Raw genomic sequence first — 20,446 nt, forward strand, 5'->3', positions numbered from 1 at the left:
CAGAAAGAATATGGCCAATAGGAAAACCTGCCTTGAAACTCCTCATTAAATAGCCCTATACAATGTTAATTGTACTGCTTTTAGCCCTTTGCCCAAAGGTGGAATTCTTCACATGATCAAGTACCCTGGGCTTGCATTAAGTCTCTATAATTCTCTTGAGCAACTGTTTCAAAGGAAAGAGGTGATTTGACTGTTTCTCTTATCTCAGGACAACAATTACAGGCCTGTGGTGACTCCAGTGATAATATTCTAACCCTATTTGGGACAATGAGAGGCATATTTCTCTCACTTCTTTATTAAAAACACAGAAAGCAAGTCAGTGTAATTTTTAAACAAAGAACTTTAAAATACTTAAATTTAGAGATTTCTCCCTTTTTGTAATATACAATCTATTTTCGAGATGAGGCACAAAGATCTTGATATGATTCATTGAGATAATGAACCACAGAAAGTTTAAAGCCACTGCTTCCTATGAGAAGAAAAAATTGTTTCATGTGAGTGTCACCTCTAAAGAAGACACGTAACAGACACTAGTACTCAACATTCATTGTATTTATTTTACTAAACAGTATGGTTCAAAAAAACACAAACCAGAAAACCTTTACTTAAAACTAGTCCAACTAAGTGGATGGCACTGACTCCATCCCATACCCCACATCTTTCTACATATATGGAGCTGGAACCCTATCAGACAGTGAGCATTCATGTACACTTTGTCTTTACCGTTGAACATAAATAAACTTCTTTGAACATAAATGAACTTCTCTGAACCAAAAGAAACAAATGAAGTTTTACAAGATACAGGCACTTTATGTTCCCAGTTTTAAAAATAAGCCAAGTGAAAAATATTTAATAAAAATAACTGGAGCAGAGAAAGCTTTAGGAGTTATACCATTAGTTCAAATGACTTACACTCAATGCAAACAGACAGCATCAAACAAGAAAACAAAAATTTAACTGAGGTTAATGGTCATATTTGTAAAAAAAAAAAAAGAAATCCAATTTGCCACAATTGGAGAAAAATGGCCATTTGAATCCAACTTAAAAGATATGCCAATAATGTGCATTAAATCTGTTACCTATGCAGCTGAGTAACATCTGAAAGCTTTGCAACAGTGGATGGTTAGTGAGTAAAGCAAAAGGTGCTTTTATTCCACAGTATCTGATTAAACAAAACAAAGCAATTTACAAAAAAAGTACCAAATGATACTTTAAAATAAATAGTTCATCATTTTGATGAATATATACATGTAAAGTCCACTTCTTGAGGATTTAGCTATCTAAAAGTGGCATATCACTATCCAGAGGTGCAGGAGCAAGTTCACATAAATAAAACAGTGTAGCTTCACTAGCTTCAGCTTCAGTCAATGGCTCCAGGCGAACAAGCTTACTTTGGGTTGGTTCTGGGTCTAGGCTGCTATCCAGAAGCTCATCAACTTCTATGGGTTTATCTACAGAGGACATAACTTCTGATGATGCTGTTGTACTTGCCTGTTCAACAGAAGAAGCAGGGTTCCCATCGAGGAATGCAAGAAGTGGAAATGCAGTATACTGGATAAGCTGCTTATCTACAAAGATCAGAAAAACATTCGTTTATCACCAGCTTATACTGAATTCAAGCTGATAAATGAAAACAAGAGATGTACACACAGGCAATCACTACTCTCATATAGCCAAACAAGAAATGACACAATGCACTATGTCAATAAATTTGAAAATGTGTAAATCAATAGTCTTTATTCAACAATTAAGAAATGAGGGGTCTATCAGTTTCCTAAATAGGAAAAAAAAAACACTTAAACTTTAAGAATTGTTACCTCATCAATTCAACTTTCTCTATATACTAGAACCTTGACACACTATTCACAGAACTAAAGCTAGCATATTCAATTATTAATACTACCCTTGACTTGTTTCTACATAGGATTTAAAAAAACCTAGAGATTAAATAATAATATCTATACCTACCTGGTTTGGATTTAGATTTTCTTCCCTCTTCCGAAACTGGCTGAACTACATTATTCTTGGTAGTTTCTAGACCTTTATTCTCAGACTAAAAGGAAAAAATATATATAAAAGTACTTGTTTCATATTTTAAGTTTCTGAAAAAAATCAAAAAATGAAAAATTTATACAATATGTGAATACTGGTATATTATCTGAATGATATGGGATGGGGGAACATCAGGAAAAATGCACTACAGAGAGAGATTTGAGTAGAGATAACAAGACTGGTTAAGGAACTACTGCTATCACTGAGGGGATAAAACGAAGAAACTGAATTAGGATGTTCCATATTAAGTATGAAATGAGGGGGGATTTCAACAGCAGAGCAGATAGAATTTGTCAAGAGTAAAAGACGGTAACGAATCAAAGATGACTGGTTTCCAATGTCAACTGAGAGATAATTAAGCTATTAAATTCATTTTAAGTAGTTTTGATTTAAAAATTGTATTGTACATTTCACTCATAAACAGAATATTTAGCATAAGTGAACATATTTAGAGTAGTTCAGGATGACACAATGGCATCCTTAAAACTATTTATCACTATATTTAGAAGCCTCAAAGTCAAAGGTGAGGTGGTGTTTCTTCTTTTTGTAGCTCTTTCAGTTTCTTTCTGTCAAGTAAATTGCTTCTTTGAACCACTTTCTTCTCTCCTCACATCTGATTTTGGTAGGGAAATTATATCTTTACTGTTGTTAATTTCTTCAGTGCTCTTTTCAATGATGTTCAAAATCTGAGGTGCAGAGGTTAATTTTTCCTATAAGTCCCAGACATGTGCAAGTCCCGGATATCTACATGCTGGCTAAATATACATGGTGTAACCAACTGTAAACTAATTCCAGTAATTCCTTGATATTCACCATAAAATGAAGTTGTATAAGTTTTAGGATTTAGAGAAGATAATGGCTCCAAGATATAATAAAAACTACAAAACCTTTCCAGAAGTGTACATAAAAATATTTCATCACTTAGCATTCACAATAAATATATAAACATTAATGAAATAATACCATCCTTATTTTTATGCTTCCTAAAATAAGTATTTTCCAAAGATGTGTTCTTCTAAAACATGAGAACCTGATGACAAATGCATTTCAGATAGATACAATAAAAAATTATAAAGGGGATGTCACCACTGATCCCACAGAAATACAAACTACCATCAGAGAATATTATAAACACCTCTACCAAATAAACTAGGAATTCTAGAAGAAATAGATAAATTCCTGGATAAATATACCCTCCCAAGACTAAACCAGAAAGAAGTTGAATCTCTGAATAAACCAATAACAAGTTCTGAAATTGATGCAGTAATTAATAGCCTACCAATCAAAAAAAGCCCAGGACCGACTGATTCATAGCCGAATTCTACCAGAGGTATAAAGAGGAGTGGTACCATTCCTTCTGAAACTATTCCAAATAACAGAAAAAGAAGGACTCCTCCCTAACTCATTTTATGAGGCCAGCATTATCCTGATACCAAAACCTGACAGAGACACAACAAATAAAGAAAATTTCAGGCCAATATCCCTGATGAACATCGATGAGAAAATCCTCAATAAAATACTGGCAAACCGAATCCAGCAGCACATCAAAAAGCTTATCCACCACAATCAAATCGGCTTCATTCCTGGGATGCAAGGCTAGTTCAACATACATAAATCAGTAAATGTAATCCATCACATAAACAGAACCAATGACAAAAATCACATGATTATCTCAATAGATGCAGAAAAGGCCTTCTACGAAACTCAACAACACCCCATAACGCTAAAGATACTCAATAAACTACAGTAATGATGGAACACATCTCAAAATAGTAAGAGCTATTTATGACAAACCCATAGCCAATATTATACTGAATGGGATTTCATTTCCTATGCAAATTCTTATTTATTCATAGTGGCTGTACTGAGGAGTATAAGGCATCCTGATTTATTAGGAAAGTAGCATAATCCATGTTACATAATACCTGTCATGAGCAAAGAAGAACAGCTGATGTGCCAATTATTTGAAAACATTAAAATCTGGATTCAAAACTATAACAAAAAGTCACTCTCAAATTTAATTTTTCCACAGCATTGTAGAGCAAAAGCAATTTGTTGCTTAACTGCCTATAGTTTTTGAAAACTATAATCAAGTTCTTGGTTTCTGGAATAAAATAATGACCCACAAATAAAGAATGACTCAATGTCTAGCAACAAATAAACAATAAACTACATTCACTAAATGAACAAATGATATGGGTCCATTCAACTTACAGTCCATGAGTTAATAACAATCAATAATATATTTACTGAAACACAGAGCATGTTACAAAATCGTATAATATAAATCCAGGCAAACTATGGTCCACATGCCAAATACAGCATGCTGCCTGTCTGTAAATAAAGTTTTTTTTTGCAACACAGCCACACATTCTTTTACATATTGTCTGTATCTGCTTTCACACTACAACTGCAGAACTACATAGTTATGACAGAGAACATATGGCCTGAAAAATCAAAAGTATTTACTAGCTGCCCCTATATGGAGAAAGTATGCCAACCTCCAATGTAAATTATCTGAACACTGAATGTATAATCAACTTCCTAGTTCACAAATTCATAAATTCTTTAAGCTCTAAGTTATCCACAATGTAACTCTGAAAATACAGAAAGTCTGGTTGTGCTTACACATTGACTATAGTCATATAAATTCCTCCCCCTCACCCTAATAACCCATATTTATTTGAGATGTGCTCATTTTTGGACTATCAAGAAAAAGAATCAAAATAAAATTCTGGCTTTGCTAATCTGGATTGTGGGCCTGATTTATCTTTAACAAGGCTTACTAAACAATTTGGTATAAATAAATGATAAAGGGAGTGTATACCTATTCATGACAATAAGTTATACAAAATAATAATGATATATAAACATCTGCTCTAGCAACTTCAAATTGTCCTTACTACTTATTAAAAACCAGTTTCACAGAATCTTTTGTCAACACTTGTTAAGCTCAAGTGTAGTTCCTATACGTTAAAAAAAAACTGTATTACTTTAAAAAAAAGTCAAATATCCATACATCAATGTTTCAACTTGCCTATTCTCCAATTATTAAGAATTCCTGAGTTTTTACTGTATGCTAATGATAGAACTCACAAAAAATATGGGTACCATACATTTTTAATAAAAAATTTGAGAATTTATAAAAGAATAAGAATGTAAAATACTGCCCATAAAACATGAAGAAATCATATTTTAGTTATTTATTTCAACATACCAAGTTTAGTCACGTGATCTCCCAGCACCAAAAGAAGTTAATTTCATACTTGTAGTTAATCCTACAAGTGCCAGAAGTGGGTAATGGTTCACCACATAACCAAAAGCTAATTTTCCAACTAGAATTTTATTATCTCGATCACACATATTGGGTAAGAATATAAAATGCTTTTTGTAGCTGGGAGTGATATTGCTCTCTACTTATTAGGACTTTTTAAAAAATATTATTATAGCTATGGGTCCTGAGCAACATGAATTAAAACTTACTTTTGTATTATTGATGTAATCTGTGGGATTCATCTGCACAGAACTAGTGAAAAGCTGAAAGACCAAACGAGAAAGATGATAAGTTTAAAAAATAATTAAAAATAATTGTGTGTTCAAAATTTTTATACAGCCATGTTGGGTGAAGAGATGTAGTCCCTGAGCTAGGAAGCTTCTATACAGTTAAACCAGTTTGAAAGAGAAAAGCAGAAAGAAAAATAAAAGCAGAATAAGCTAGTCCATGCATTAGATGAAATTTCATATTGTAAGAATTTCTCTAAAAAACATTGGGGTAAATAACTTGAGACAAATGATGGTTTTCACCACCTCCCTTCTTCATTATTTATCATTCCATTTCATTTCCTTTATTTTTTCTCTCTAAATGTCTAAAGACATTTAGACATTTAAGTGGTGCCCAGGGTTGAGACTTGTGCCCTGACACTGAGCCTTCACTGAATACCTGGTTAGGTAAAAAATTTACAGAATATGCTCTATGACAATAGCTCCTAAACTATGCCTCAAGTGAAGCCCTCTGAAAAATGGCATATCTACTTGTTGGTTCTTTTCACCGCACCTCGAAAGGAAAGTTGTAAGTGCTACGACCACTGCTTGCTGTACTCCTCAGTCCAGTCAGTTCATAGATGTAACTTATAAGTCATAAGCTTTAAAGTCTTCATTCTATAGAAATTTACTGAGTATCTTTAAGAAATAACTGACATCATAAAGACATCATTCCTGCTCTGTAGGAGCTTACAATCTAAGGACAAGGTAAGACCAACATCAAATAGCAACATATGTTCAGATACAATCCAGTATTTTAACAGAAGATGGCGCTCAAAAGCACTAAGAAGTTAAGAGAATGGGAAGGAAGGAAAGTGCACACAGAAACATACATAATAAAACAAAATGGGCTGATAAAACTACGTGATATATATCAGTACCTGGAGAATATTAGGTTAGAACTTGGAAAAAAGAAGACGGAGGGAAGAACACATGAGTATAACACTGGCGGCATCAACAAAGAAGGTAGGATACGTTCCAGAAATAGAAATAACACAGAAGTTCTGAGTTGAATAAGTAAGTTATATGCATAGGTTCAAAAAGTAGTGGCCACATCCTATCAGCAATAACAGCCTTGAGAATGAACTGAGTGATGAAATACAGTCACTAAGTTAGCATTTTATGAGAATGAACATAACCAATGGTTCTCAGGATAAATGAGATGCAAAAAAAGTCACAGGCAGATTCTTCCTTCATTCTCTCTAGACACTGATTCCTCTCTTTAAAGTTCCACATTCATGGTAGTCCTACAAAAATCCCTGGCTTTGCCTTTTCATTTTCTTCTCCTTTCTTACCAATCGCTAACCTCAGAAAAGGAAGAAAGCTCAGAACCTTGAATAGTTACTCCTGATAATCTCTGGCAGTTTAGCTTGTCATTGCCTGAGGCCTAACCCAAATTTTGTCCCTACAGAAACTGGCACCTGAGGAGGACCAGCACTGTAAGCTCTTCTATTTTTCTCTTTGCCCAACAACCCCTACCCACTAACTCAGGGATAGCCTACATGTATTCCCAGGAGACAAATGGTAGAAAAGGTAGATCATACATAAGCTGACCCAGCTGGTTGAATTCTAAGGCCAGGCCTCTCCTACTGTAACTCCACTCTGGGTTACCAGTACTGAACTCTTCAGAGAGAAGCTGTAAATTTCAGCACACTTATTCACATTCTTACCATCTTTGTAGTCTCAGAGAATAAGGCAGCATAGGTGGACTTTTTATTTATGACAATACAGCATAATTCAAGGATAAAATAAAGTCTCGATTGAGATAAGCAACAGTGAAAACAGAATGTAGGGCTGCCTTGTGAATGCTATTTTAGAAAATAGGACTTAGCAAATGATGAGAAAGAGTCTCCAAGATGATTCTGTGATAAATATCCTCGTAAGTAAATAGAAGTCTAATACGACTACAGAAAATGAGAAAGATGTAAAAGGTAGCTAATACAGAGAATAAAGGAGCTTGCTGTTAAATCAAATAATCTGAGTTAAGTGTTAACTGATGATCCCAAAGTCATGGAATTAGAATTCAAGTCAAGTTTACTTTAGAAAAATGTTAAGAGCTGGAGATATATATTTGAAAGCAATCTTACAAGCCACATCTCTTCAGGGGAAGAATGGAAAAAGAAGAGAGATTTAAAAAAATAAAAGGGCTAAAAGATTAGGTGCATTAGGGGATGCCCTTAAGTAGAAGACAATAGAAAAAAGAAAAGCTTTTAGATAAAACAAAGATTAGGGAGACAGGGAGAGAAGGAAATGCTCAATAATGTTAATAATAATAGTGTTAATTATTTCTAATTCTTGCCAACAGCCCTTCATGTTAGACACTGGCAACATTTAACAGATGGAGAAACTAAGCAAGAGAGAGTAACTTGCTTAGTTACCAAGGTTAGTAACATAGCTAGGAAGTAACATAAGCCAATAACTGAAACCAAATTTGTCCAATTCAAAACAAACTTTCCACTAGCCCAATGGACTAATTTAGCAAAAAGAAAAGAAAAATCACATACAGCCTACTTGCAATGGGAAAAACCAAGACAACACAGGTAGCATAGGGTTAGAGTTAATAAGCAAAACAATACAAAGCTTCAGACAAAATAGAGTAAAAAGGAGGTAAATATAGCTGCTCATTTCTGAAGTTTTGTGGTAAAGGAGTTAGAAAAGCAGAATGGTAAATGAACAAAGCAAGATGTCAAAATGCTTGCTTTTTAAATGGGACAGATCTCTACCTACTGAAGGCAGATGGGAAAGATCAAGAATAGAGAAGACAAATACAGAGGCAAAGGAAAGGGGTACAAATTGGTTTAAAGAATTACTTCTTGTAAGACGAAAGAATACAAGATTGGGAACAGAGTCAGAGCTTATGAGACAACCAGAGTATAGTTAATTATCCTCTATGAGTAGAGGGTTGACTGGATAAGGACTTCAGGGCAAATAAATGTGGTAAATGTTTTAAAATTGAATTAAAATGACCTAGCTGAAGACTTGTAAGGATTTGAATATGGCCAGAATTATGAAATTTTAATTCATTCTTAGTGATCTAAAGAAAAAATATTTTGAAAGGTCTCTGGATCTAGAGAGGAGACAAGGGCTGACAGGATCAAAAAACACTATCAGGTTACTGTGAAGTTGAAGTAGGTCATCAACAGGGATTCAAAATTCATAGTAACACATATTCATAAGATAGAAACATAGGTCTAAATGGAAAAGAAATCGTCAAAGAAAGTAAAATCCACTCTGTGAGGTACTGATGACTTAGCAACAGTAAGTCCTTGGGACACTGACGAAAACTGTTGAGAAGTAGAGGAGTAATGCAGTAAATTAATGAACTTGAATTAAGATTGAAGAGCAAAAAGAACTAATTATTTTTTAGCCTCTTTGAGAGCTTTTAAAAGGGTAAGAAAAGCTGCAATGTAAGGCAAGAAACACAGAAAAAAAAGCAACAAAATTTTCCAGGATAAAGAGAGAAAACTGTTCACAACAGATAATGGAAATAGGAGACAGGACAAGACACATGTGAGCGGGACCAGACTATGTAGGAAGCTTCAGCTAAAGAAGGGAGGAATAGCAGGGACAAGAGGGAATAGAATAAGAAAGGTAGTTAGTGGCAGAAACGATAGATAAGAATTCTCGGTCCAGTCAATATTGAAGACAAGTTCATAGGGATAGTGGTGGGGATTAGAAGAGGGGAACCTTGTGACTCAAAATATAAAAATGTAAAAAAATAATGCAAATACATTAAAATATATTTGAGCAAAAAATGTTAATTCCCAGAGTATTAAAAGGTCTCTCCATGCTAATTTCCTGGCTATGTACCTCTATTACTAATTTCCACAAATTTCTATTTACTGACAATTTATTCTAGAGCAAAACACAGAACAGCAACAAGTCCAGACAAGACCTGAATTTAACAGTACTGCTGAAAAGATCTGATATATTCTTACAGGGAGATTAGCTCAATTGCTACTCCCAGGCAGGTGGTGATCACTCTCCTTCAACATCCCAAACCTATTTTCTCATTCTTTCTGAAAACAAAATCATTAACTTAAAAAAAGAAAATGCAAAACAACCTGTAGAATACAAAACAAAATGACGTATTGATTTTTAAATAATATACACAAATACACAAACTACCAGTACAGCAAAGATTACCCAAAGTACCTACATCAACCAGGAGATCTGGGTCTATGCTAAATTGTCTTCCTGATAGCATGGCTTGGAAGTCCTCTAAACTGCAATCAATACTGTCAAGATAATCCAACAGCTCAACCCTAAGGAAAAAAAATTTTTAAAAATCAAATATCAGATGTCCTTGTTTTTATGTTTAAAAATCACCATTACAACCTGGCTACACAAGATATTTCTAGCAGCAGCTGCAACCTTCCCAGTTCTTAATCTTAAGAGATCTTATTCAAGAGTAGGAATTCCTGAAAATTTGGTTAACTGAAAATTCACAGCCTTTACAGAAAACTTTAGTATTTACAGAAAAACATTCTGCAGTAACAGTCTGATTTGCCTTTTTCCTCTACATTATTATAAAATGTTTTATCTCATTACTGATTATTACTGAGTTTTCTTTGTTATAAGTCCCTTACTATAAATTACATTATTCTGCAGTTCAGATACACAAATATATATAATCACAAACACTGTATGTACACTCGAAGCAAGTATATCATTAAAGGAATCTGAGAAACTACCAGGAAAATACCAAGACTACTCTTGGGATGATTACAGAGCTCAATCCTGACCAAAACAGAGAAAGGTAGACTACATGGGTTCATCATATGTAAGGAAGATCACTCAAAGAAAAACAGAACACGTGAAGTGAACAAAGAAAGCAAATAATTTTAGACAACATCTAGATAAGCACTCACTTTCCCAAAAGATTGATGTTATCATTCAAAATGGAATCCATCATGGTCACTGGATCTTCTGAGGTCAGACTGGATGAGCCATTTAACTGGACAGCACTAGACATGAGAGGGCTGCTTCCATCACTGCCTGAACTTAGGGATTCTCTAGCTGGTTCACTTTGCTCCCCACTCTGAATGACAGGTGCATACTCATCTTCATTGTCATCTTCAACGATGACGATATCAGGGTACTGGCTACAGCTAGATCAGCAATAAAAGAAAACCTATTACATTTTCAACTTTAGAAAGGTCATACTATCCATTCATTCTAAACGGAAACTCTCTCCCCACACCACATACTGAAAGGCTTAAATTTCTTGAGTGAGCAGCTTAATCATAATATTGGTATTTCATAGTATAGAATACCACAAAGATTCAATGAAAAGTGCTTAACTCCAAACTAAAAATTAAAAATCAATTAATTTTCAATATACCTCCTTTGAAAGGAAGAGGAGGTGAGGCTTTATCTGGTTGAATAATTTAGCTTAATTATTCAGTTTAATAATCTAAATGTGAAAAAGATTATTAGTTTTTTCAAAGAACAAAGTCATTTTGCATTTAGCTCTGTAATAAGAAAAGTAATCAATATTTTCATACATTTTATCTCACAAACTCCTTACTTGGAGGGATCAGATATAACATCCTCATTAGTTTCTGGAATAACTGGGATATTTTCTTCATCTGCATTATCATCAGTAACATCATAAATAATGATGTCATCTGAAATCCTCTCCCTTGGCTTTAAACCTTCAGTCCTACTGTGTGGAACCTAAAAATTCAGAGAGAAAAATATATCTAAAAATCAAAATCATTGACTACCAAACAAGATATCATTTACAAAATAACTGGGCAACTACTATTTACTGAATCTTGGGGTGAGAAAAACAGGTATGTTCTCTGCTCTCATGGAACTTACATACTAATTGGTACTAGTAGCACCAATTCACAGAGGTATAAGGTATATTAACTGCATTCTACACTTTACTTCTTTTACGGTAAGGGACCATAAAGACAACATCCCTAAAACTGTTTCTATGCAAAGATCTTCAAATTTTAAAGTATTTTTTATGCCTAAAAAGTAAAAAAGTCTTAGGACTTTACACTAGATAGTTCAAGCACAACCAGACAGCCACTGTGCTGATAGGGATACTGTTTCAGCTCAAGCTACTCTGTTTTGAAAGGTGTTTTATTCTTATTCACTAAATAGTTTCACTAAGAGAAAAAAACGCACTTCAACTATTTCAGTTACATGTTAGCTTGGCTTTTTAACAATGATTTCTTAAACTTAAGCTACAGATGTATTTAGGCCATAGTTGTATAATTAAAATGAGTTCAAGCCTCTAAAGCAAACTAAAGTCATTATTAAAATGCAAAAAAATATATAAATTTCAATATTAGATAATACAGAGGCAAAAGATGTGAAGTATTTTAAAATATATAAACCCAGTTAAAAATTTAAAAATCCTCATCCACTTACATGAGCCTTCAATCCTAAAAACAGAATAGGTATACTCAATTATTTAGTAACAGTGGTGGGAAATCGGATGTGAGGTTAAGTTTGATAGTCCAAGAACACAAATCTTGTTACTTTAATAATAAATCTGAAGGACTATTTTGATTTCTGAAGTCTGAAAGTAATAATAGTAAGATAATAAAAAAGATCTGGACTTTGGACTGCACTAATTTGCCAGTGGATAGAAATTTGACAAATTTTCAGAAAGCCTGTGACAAAAATGAAGGTAAAAAGGAGTCTAGATGGTACACATTCATAAAAAAAAGTTGAAAATAAAATAACCAATGGAAGAATGTAAAAACACATTAAATTATCATAATTACATTATCAAAATATTCAATTATTATAATCAAAATGAATAAGCCAGGTATAGTGGCTCATGCTTGTAATCCCAAAACTTTGGGAGGCTAAGGCAGGCATATGGCTTAAGTCCATGAGTTTGAGACCAGCTTAGGTGACATGATGAAACCCCATCTCTACAAAAAATACAAAAATTTGCTGGGTGTGGTGGTGCACACCTGTAGTCCTGGCTACTCAGGAGGCTGAGGCAGGAGAATCACATGGGCCTAGGAGGAGGAGGTTGCAGTGAGCCAAGATCGCACCACTGCACTCCAGGCTGAGTGACAGAGTGAAACCCCATCACACACACACACAGAAAATGAAATAAATAAACTAAATCTCTATGTTTAATAAATCTCAAAAGCAACACCAAGTTAAAAATAAAAGCTACACTGTAAAATAATATGCATAAAATGATATTATTTATATTAAGTTTAGATATATGCAAAATAATACCAAGTACTGATCCTGGATTCACACATACATAATGGCCATGAGAATGACAGATACTAATTCAAGACAGTGATTACCTCTAGGATAGGAGGGAGAGTAACGAGGAGAGACAAGAGAGAGGGGAAGAAAAAAACTTGGAAACAGGCAACTAGAACAACTAGATTTGTGTATGATTTATTTCTTACAATAATCTAAAGCAAATAATAAAAATGTCACAATTTAACAAAGCTGTGGGATGAACACCTGAATTGCTATTCACCACACTTCTCTGAATGTATGAAACACTCTCATAATAAAATTTCATTTGAGACACTAAATATAAAATAGACTCTAACTAAAAAGTTACTTTATGATGGTGATTATCAGTTGGTTCTTTGACTATGTGCTGAAACAGATTCTTCTTCTGGGCTCCATTAGTGTTTAGAAGTAGAGGCCTGAAAACCAGAAGGCATTTCAATGAAGCAAACATACAAGGAATTTAAAGTCCCTCTATTAGCTTTCCCAAACACACACACATGCACACTCACTTTCATAATGAATAAAAAACTTCAGTAACAATAAACAAACTTAAAAATGATTACATCTTAGGAACAGAAATTGCTGGATGAGAATATCTAGAACTTTCAGTTCTCCATTTTTCTACACTATTTTTGTTAAAATAAAATATTCTCTCCAGTTATGCTTCACTGTTTACTGAACTACACAACTCTATGAATTGTACTTATATAGAAAAAAGAATAGTAATATCATGAGAACTAATTAGTGGAAGTACTTAAGGCCATAAAGCTCTGATCATAATCAAGTTTTCCCCAAATCTTAGTGTTACATTATCATTTTTTCCTTTCAACTTTTCCTTTTGTCCATTATTCTTCTAACATTTTAGCTGTGATGATAGTAACTACGGACATTTATAGGTATCACAACATGGCTGAGATACAGATTTAAAAAGACTATGAGTGGATCAAACTAAGAGAGGTCAAGTAGAACAAATTTTGATTTTTTTTTTAATGAATGGCCTCTTTTTAAAAATTTTCCTCACTCAGGCCTTCTAATGCTACTTTCATAATGTGAATGAAAAGTGAATATTCTTTATGTAACTGTATGTGTTTATAAAGTGACCATTTAGGTTATTCTTATCTCACAAACATCAGCAGAATGATAAAACTAAAAAATAATACCACTCTAGAGATTTTAAGAGTATAATTTAACAAAGGTGACTCGTTCTTTTGGAACAATAACCATATACTCAGCAAATGTAGGCTACTCGTGGTTAAACATTAAAAAGACTGTCTATGTACAGGCCATAATCCTTCAACATAAAAACTTACCTTTTACGTTTTAAACTCACAAGTTGGTTATTTTGAACCAATGTAACAATAAACTGGACAATCTGAAAAAAATAAATAAAAATTCTTTCACCATACTGTTAATTTTTTTTTTCTATTACCACGTCTTATAAAACAAATTCAGATAATAATTTATACTCTATTCTAAGTCTCATAATTTCTAAACACTCGAAATCTAGATGCACCTTACAAATGCCATCTAAAGAAACTTACCAGCTTCCAGGCAGTTACTTGTTTTGGTGATAAGTACCAAACTTGCCTGGATGTAGATCCCAACTTTTTTACTTCAAATACTCTGAAGAAGATTGTCTTATGGTGCAAAAGAGAAAACTGCTGTTTCATAGGCAAGATTTTTCTTCCACCAGGTAACAGAGGCAAAAGAAACTGTCAATTCCTTTAGAGTAGATCATAAAATTGTCGAGTTAGAAAAAGCTGATGGGTCAGGCATGGTGGCTCATGCCTGTAATACCAACACTTTAGGAAGCCTAAGTAGAAGGACTGCTTCAGCCCAGGAGTTTGAGACCAGCCTGGACAACATCGTGATGCTCCATTTCTAAACAAACAAACAAACTCTGCTTGTGAGCAAGAAAAAAAAGAAAAAGAAAAAAGTGTATTGCCTGATTCTATAAAGATTAGTGTTGAGACCTATCTGTCAAAACTTCCCTACTGACAAGGGAAGCTAATCTTTAATATTTGATTAAATTTAGAGAGAAAACTGTCAAGACACACAAACAAGTCTTCATATTTTATATGTTTCTTAAAGTGTGTTTTTCTCTTAAGTACTGTTTCTTAAAGTGTGCCCCATAAACCAGAAACACTAGCTTAGGAACTTTAGATATGTTAAATTCTCAATCCCACTACAGAATTACTGAATCTGAAATTCAAATCGCAGGATCCAGTAATGTGTATGTTTAGAAAGCCCTTTAGTGTGACTGGATACTGATCTGAGTATGACAACCACTGGCTTATGATATGCCTTAGAATTATATTATCAACTTCCTAAAGGTGCTATAAAAGGTGAGGATCATATGGTAAATTGTAAAAGTAGTGTATCACTGAGAAGCTATAAATAAAAGCCAAAACTGACTGGAGGACTATTTAGACTCTGTGCAGAAGATGTGCTTATAAGCTTTGTGAAATTACATGATTAAATAGAGTATTACCAATCAAAAATATCTACTGTATAGTTTTGATATTGAGCATTTCCTCACAAAAAAAGGCTACTAAATGGTCTGCCTTACAATCAATATCAACTTTTCAATGGACAAAAATATAGACATTTTAATTGAAGAGTTTGATAGTATTAGCATCTACAAAAAGGAGAGTAGTCACTAAATTGCTTATTCAAGAGAAAATGCTGACAGCTAATGAAAAGACAATATGTAAGCTTAAAGATATCTATGATACAATTCAACTTAAGTTTTTAAAATCAATAAATGTTATGAGAAAATTCTAAAAACTTTAGGTTGAATTTATAAGAACATCAATCACGGTCTAAATTAAATTTATTCTTCATCTCAGTTCTCTTATGACACTTCTGCATCACATTATACAGGAATTTTTCTCTGAAGAAGATAACACATCTAACCCTTACAACACGTAACTTCTGTACCTGGTAAGTCCTATAACTGGACCATCACACATATTATTCTCAATCCATGGCTGATAGTAAACTCCAGGAGCAGAATAAAAATTATTAGTTGTCATCACGCATTATGTAAACAACACTCAACAAAACACAGAGATTCAAACTCAAATTTTAGCAGAGAGAATGTTAGCATTCATGAAAAACTGAAATGTCATAGACTATTTTACCAACTATCCTTGTTTTTAGGGAAAAAAAATCTGCAGATGATGGAGTGTTGTAAGCTAATATATCACCAAAACACTGTTTCTGAAAAATATTAACAGACTGTTTCGATAAAATACAGGTTAAGGTACATCTATTATTTTAAATCAACTATTCTTAACCAGGGTACACATTAGAGTTGCCTATGAAAGTTTAAAAAAATATATGTAATTGGGAGAGGAGATCCAAGATAGTCGGTTAGGAGCACCTCAGGATTGCAGCTCCCAGTGAAAGCGCAGAGGGTAAGTGGACGCCGCATTTCCAGACGGACTTCTATTGCCCACAGACCAGGAGATTCCCAGGTGGAGGAGCCCCACAGGTTGCCAGTGCGGCTATTTTGGCCGGCGCCACGGCACAGCAATTCCCAGTGCAGAGTAAACGGGACTGGGTCCCGGGAAGCTCCGGGAAGGCAGAGTCGCTCATTAATCTGATTAAAAAAAAAAAAAAGTGGGGGGACTGAAAGAGGGAGCCAGGCCAGATTCCAGGGCAAAAAAGTGCAACAAATCTCAGAGCCACTGTTTCAGCCGGTGCAGTGGGTCACCGCACGGGAAATCACACAGATCCCGGTGCCTTTTCAACAGGTGACCAGAACACCTGGGAGAGAGATGACCGTTCAACTAAAAAACAAAAGGCTCTGAGGCAGGGAGCCAGGTGATCAGGCCCGGCTGGTCCCACCCCTACAAAAACAAAAACAAAAACAAAAAAAAACTGCAATTGGAAACACTCTGGGTTGAGAGTTTCACAGCAAGCGCAGCTGAACCCGGGACGGTCCAGCTCTGTGAGGGAGGGGTGTCCGCCATTACTGAGGCACTCCACCACTATGGAGGCAGTCCGCCATTGCTGAGGCAACCTGCCATTACAGACAGAGTCTGTCATTACAGAGGCGGGCCACCAATGCTGAGGCAGTTCTAACTACACCCATATAAACAGGACTGCAGGGAAGTTCACATGGCAGCTGGGTGGAGCCCACAGCAGCTTAGTGAAGCCTCTGCAGGCAGGCAGTGACTAGGCTGCCTCCTTGCCAGGCAGCGCAGCCCCGAAGAAAAAACAAAAGGCAGCAGCACAGCGGAAACTCATAAATAAAGCCCTAACTCCCTGGGACAGAACACCTGGGAAAAAAAAGGGGTTTATGAATTCTGCTGCTGCAGACTTAAACGTACCTGCCCAGCAGCTCTGAATGAACAACAGAGCTCACAGCTCAGCACTTGAGTTACTATAAAGGACAGACTGTCTCCTCAAGCAGCACCCTGACCCCCATATAGCCAAAGAGTCACCTCATAAAGGAGAGCTCAGACTGACATTTGGCAGGTATCCTTCTGGGACAAAGCAGAAGAAGAAACTGGTAGCAACCTTTACTGTTCTGCAGCTGCTGCAAGTGATCCCCAGGCAAGCAGGGCCTAGAGTAGACCTCAGCAGTCCTACAGCTGAGGGGCCAGAGTGTAAAAAGGAAAACTAAAAAACAGAAATAACTTCATCACCAACAAATAGGACGTCCACTCAGAGACCCAATCTGAAAGTCAGCAACTACAAAGATGACAGGTGGATATATCCACAAAGATGGGAAGAAACCAGCACAAAAAAGATGAAAACACCTGAAACCAGAACACCTCTCCTCCTACAAGGGATCACAACTCCTCACCATCAAGGGAGCAAGACTGGATGGAGAATGAGTGTGATGAAATGACAGAACCAGGCTTCAGAAGGTGGGTAATGAGAAAATTCCGTGAGCTAAAAGAACATGTTCTAACCCAATGCAAAGAAACTAAGAACCTTGAAAAAAGATTTGACTAAATGCTAACGAGAATGGACAACTTAGAGAGGAATACAAGTGAATTGATGGAGCTGAAAAACACAACACGAGAACTTCGCGAAGCATGCCCAAGTTTCAACAGCCGAATTGACCAAGCAGAAGAAAGTACATCAGAAGTTGAAGATCAACTCAATGAAATAAAACGAGAAGGCAAAAATAGAGAAAACAGGGTAAAAAGGAATGAACAAAGTCAACAAGAAATATGGGACTATATGAAAAGACCTAAGCTATGTTTGATAGGTGTACCTGAATGTGACGAACAGAGTGAATCCAAGCTGGAAAATACTCTTCAGGATATTATCCAGAAAAACTTCCCCAACCTAGCAAGGCAGGCCAATATTCAAGTCCAGGAAATACAGAGAACACCACAAAGATATTCCTTGAGAAAAGCAACCCCAAGGCACATAATCGTCAGATTCACCAGGGTTGAAATGAAGGAGAAAATGCTAAGGGCAGCCAGAGAGAAAGGTCGGGTTACCCACAAAGGGAAGCCCATCAGACTCACAGGAGATCTCTCAGCAGAAACCCTACAAGCCAGAAGAGAGAGGGGACCAATATTCAACATCCTTAAAAAAAAGAACTTTCAACCCAGAATTTCATATCCAGCCAAGCTAAGCTTCATAAGTGAAGGAAAAATAAAATCCTTTGTGAACAAACAAGTACTCAGAGATTTCATCACCACCAGACCTGCTTTACAAGAGCTCCTGAAAAAGGCACTATACGTAGAAAAGAACAACCAGTACCAGCCATTCCAAAAATGTACCAAATGGTAAAGAGCATCAACACAATGAAGAATCTGCATCAACTAACGGGCAAAACAGCCAGCTAGCATCAAAATGACAGGATCAAATTCACACATAACAATATTAACCCTAAATGTAAACAGACTAAATGCCCCAATCAAAAGACACAGACTGGCAAACTGTATAAAAAGCCAAAACCCATTGGTGTGCTGTATCCAGGAAACCCATCTCACATGCAAGGATACACAAAGGCTCAAAATAAAGGGATGGAGGAAGATTTACAAAGCAAATGGAGAGCAAAAAAAAGCAGGAGTGGCAATTCTCATCTCTGATAAAACAGACTTTAAAGCAACAAAGATCAAAAGAGACAAAGAAGGACATTACATAATGGTAAAAGGATCAATGCAACAAGAAGAGTTAACGATCCTAAATATATGTGCACCTAATACAGGAGCACCCAGATACATATGGCAAGTTCTTAATGACTTACAAAGAGACTTAGACTCCCACACAATAATAGTGGGAGACTTTAACACCCCATTGTCAATATTAGACACATCAACGAGACAGAAAATTAACAAGGATATCCAGGACTTGAACTCAGACCTGGACCAAGCAAACCTAATAGACATTTACAGAACTCTCCACCCAAATTCACAGAATATACTTTCTTCTCAGCACCACATCACACCTACTCTAAAATTGACCACATAATTGGAAGTAAACCACTCCTCAGCAAATGTAAAATAACTGAAACCATAACAAACAGTCTCTCAGACCACAGTGCAATCAAGTTAGTACTCAGAATTCAGAAACCAACCCAGAACCGCACAGCTTCATGGAAACTGAACAACTTTCTCTTGAATGTTGACTGGATAAACACGGAAATGAAGGCAGAAATAAAGATGTTCTTTGAAACCAACGAGAACGAAGACACCACATACCACAATCTCTGGGACACATTTAAAGCAGTCTCTAGAAGAAAATATATAGCAATAAGTGCCCACATGAGAAGAAAGGAGAGATCTAAAATTGACACTCTATCATCAAAATTGAAAGAGATAGAGGAACAAGATCAAAAAAACTCAAAATCTAGCAGAAGACAAGAAATAACTAAGATCAGAGCAGAACTGAAGGAGATAGAGACACAAAAAACCCTTGAAAAAAATCAATAAATCCAGGAGCTGGTTTTTTGAAAAGATCAACAATAGACAGACCATTAGCCAGATTAATAAAAAAGAAAAGAGAGAATAACCAAATAGATGCAATAAAAAACGATAAAGGGGATATCACCACAGATTCCACAGAAATTCAAACCATCATCAGAGATTATTACAAACAACTCTATGCACATAAACTAGAAAACCTAGAAGAAATAGATAAATTCGTGGACACTTGCCTCCTCCCAAGCCTAAACTAGGAAGAAGGCAAAACCCTGAATAGACCAATAACAAGCTCTGAAGTCGAGACAGCAATTAAGAGCCTACCACCCAAAAAAAGCCCAGGTCCAGATGGGTTCACAGCCGAATTCTACCAGACATACAAAGAGGAACTGGTACCATTCCTTCTGAAACTATTCCAAATAATCCAAAAAGAGGGAATACTTCCCAAATCATTTTATGAGACCAACATCATCCTGATACCAAAACCCAGCAGAGACTCAACAAGAAAAGAAAACTACAGGCCAACATCCATGATGAACATAGATGCAAAAATCTTCAATAAAATACTGGCAAGCCGATTGCAACAGCACATCAAAAAGCTTATCCACCATGATCAAGTAGGATTCATCCTGGGGATGCAAGGCTGGTTCAACATACGCAAGTCTATAAACATAATTCACCACATAAACAGAACCAATGACAAAAACCACATGATTATCTCAATTGAT

General features: G+C 35.5%; 1 protein-coding gene across 2 annotated transcripts in view; it reads right to left on the minus strand.

The window, feature by feature from the left end:
• Window positions 1-534: 534 nt before the first annotated feature.
• Window positions 535-20,446, minus strand: part of HSF2 (heat shock transcription factor 2) — a 42,813-nt gene continuing 22,901 nt past the window's right edge. The window contains exons 6-13 of one of the 2 annotated variants that reach the window (XM_012450060.2): window positions 14,136-14,197; window positions 13,154-13,241; window positions 11,123-11,271; window positions 10,464-10,703; window positions 9,752-9,857; window positions 5,536-5,589; window positions 1,969-2,053; window positions 535-1,568 (exon numbers count right to left, since the gene is read on the minus strand). In XM_012450060.2, coding sequence (XP_012305483.1) covers window positions 1,273-1,568; window positions 1,969-2,053; window positions 5,536-5,589; window positions 9,752-9,857; window positions 10,464-10,703; window positions 11,123-11,271; window positions 13,154-13,241; window positions 14,136-14,197 — 1,080 coding nt within the window. In that variant the 3' untranslated portion in view covers window positions 535-1,272. The remainder of the gene's footprint in view (window positions 1,569-1,968; window positions 2,054-5,535; window positions 5,590-9,751; window positions 9,858-10,463; window positions 10,704-11,122; window positions 11,272-13,153; window positions 13,242-14,135; window positions 14,198-20,446) is intronic. The other variant, XM_012450061.2, reaches the window with a different exon arrangement.

Source organism: Aotus nancymaae, unplaced genomic scaffold (assembly GCF_030222135.1).
Source record: "Aotus nancymaae isolate 86718 unplaced genomic scaffold, 86718_ANA_hifiasm-v0.15.2.pri h1tg000040l, whole genome shotgun sequence".
In the NCBI taxonomy this organism is placed as follows: domain Eukaryota; kingdom Metazoa; phylum Chordata; class Mammalia; order Primates; family Aotidae; genus Aotus; species Aotus nancymaae.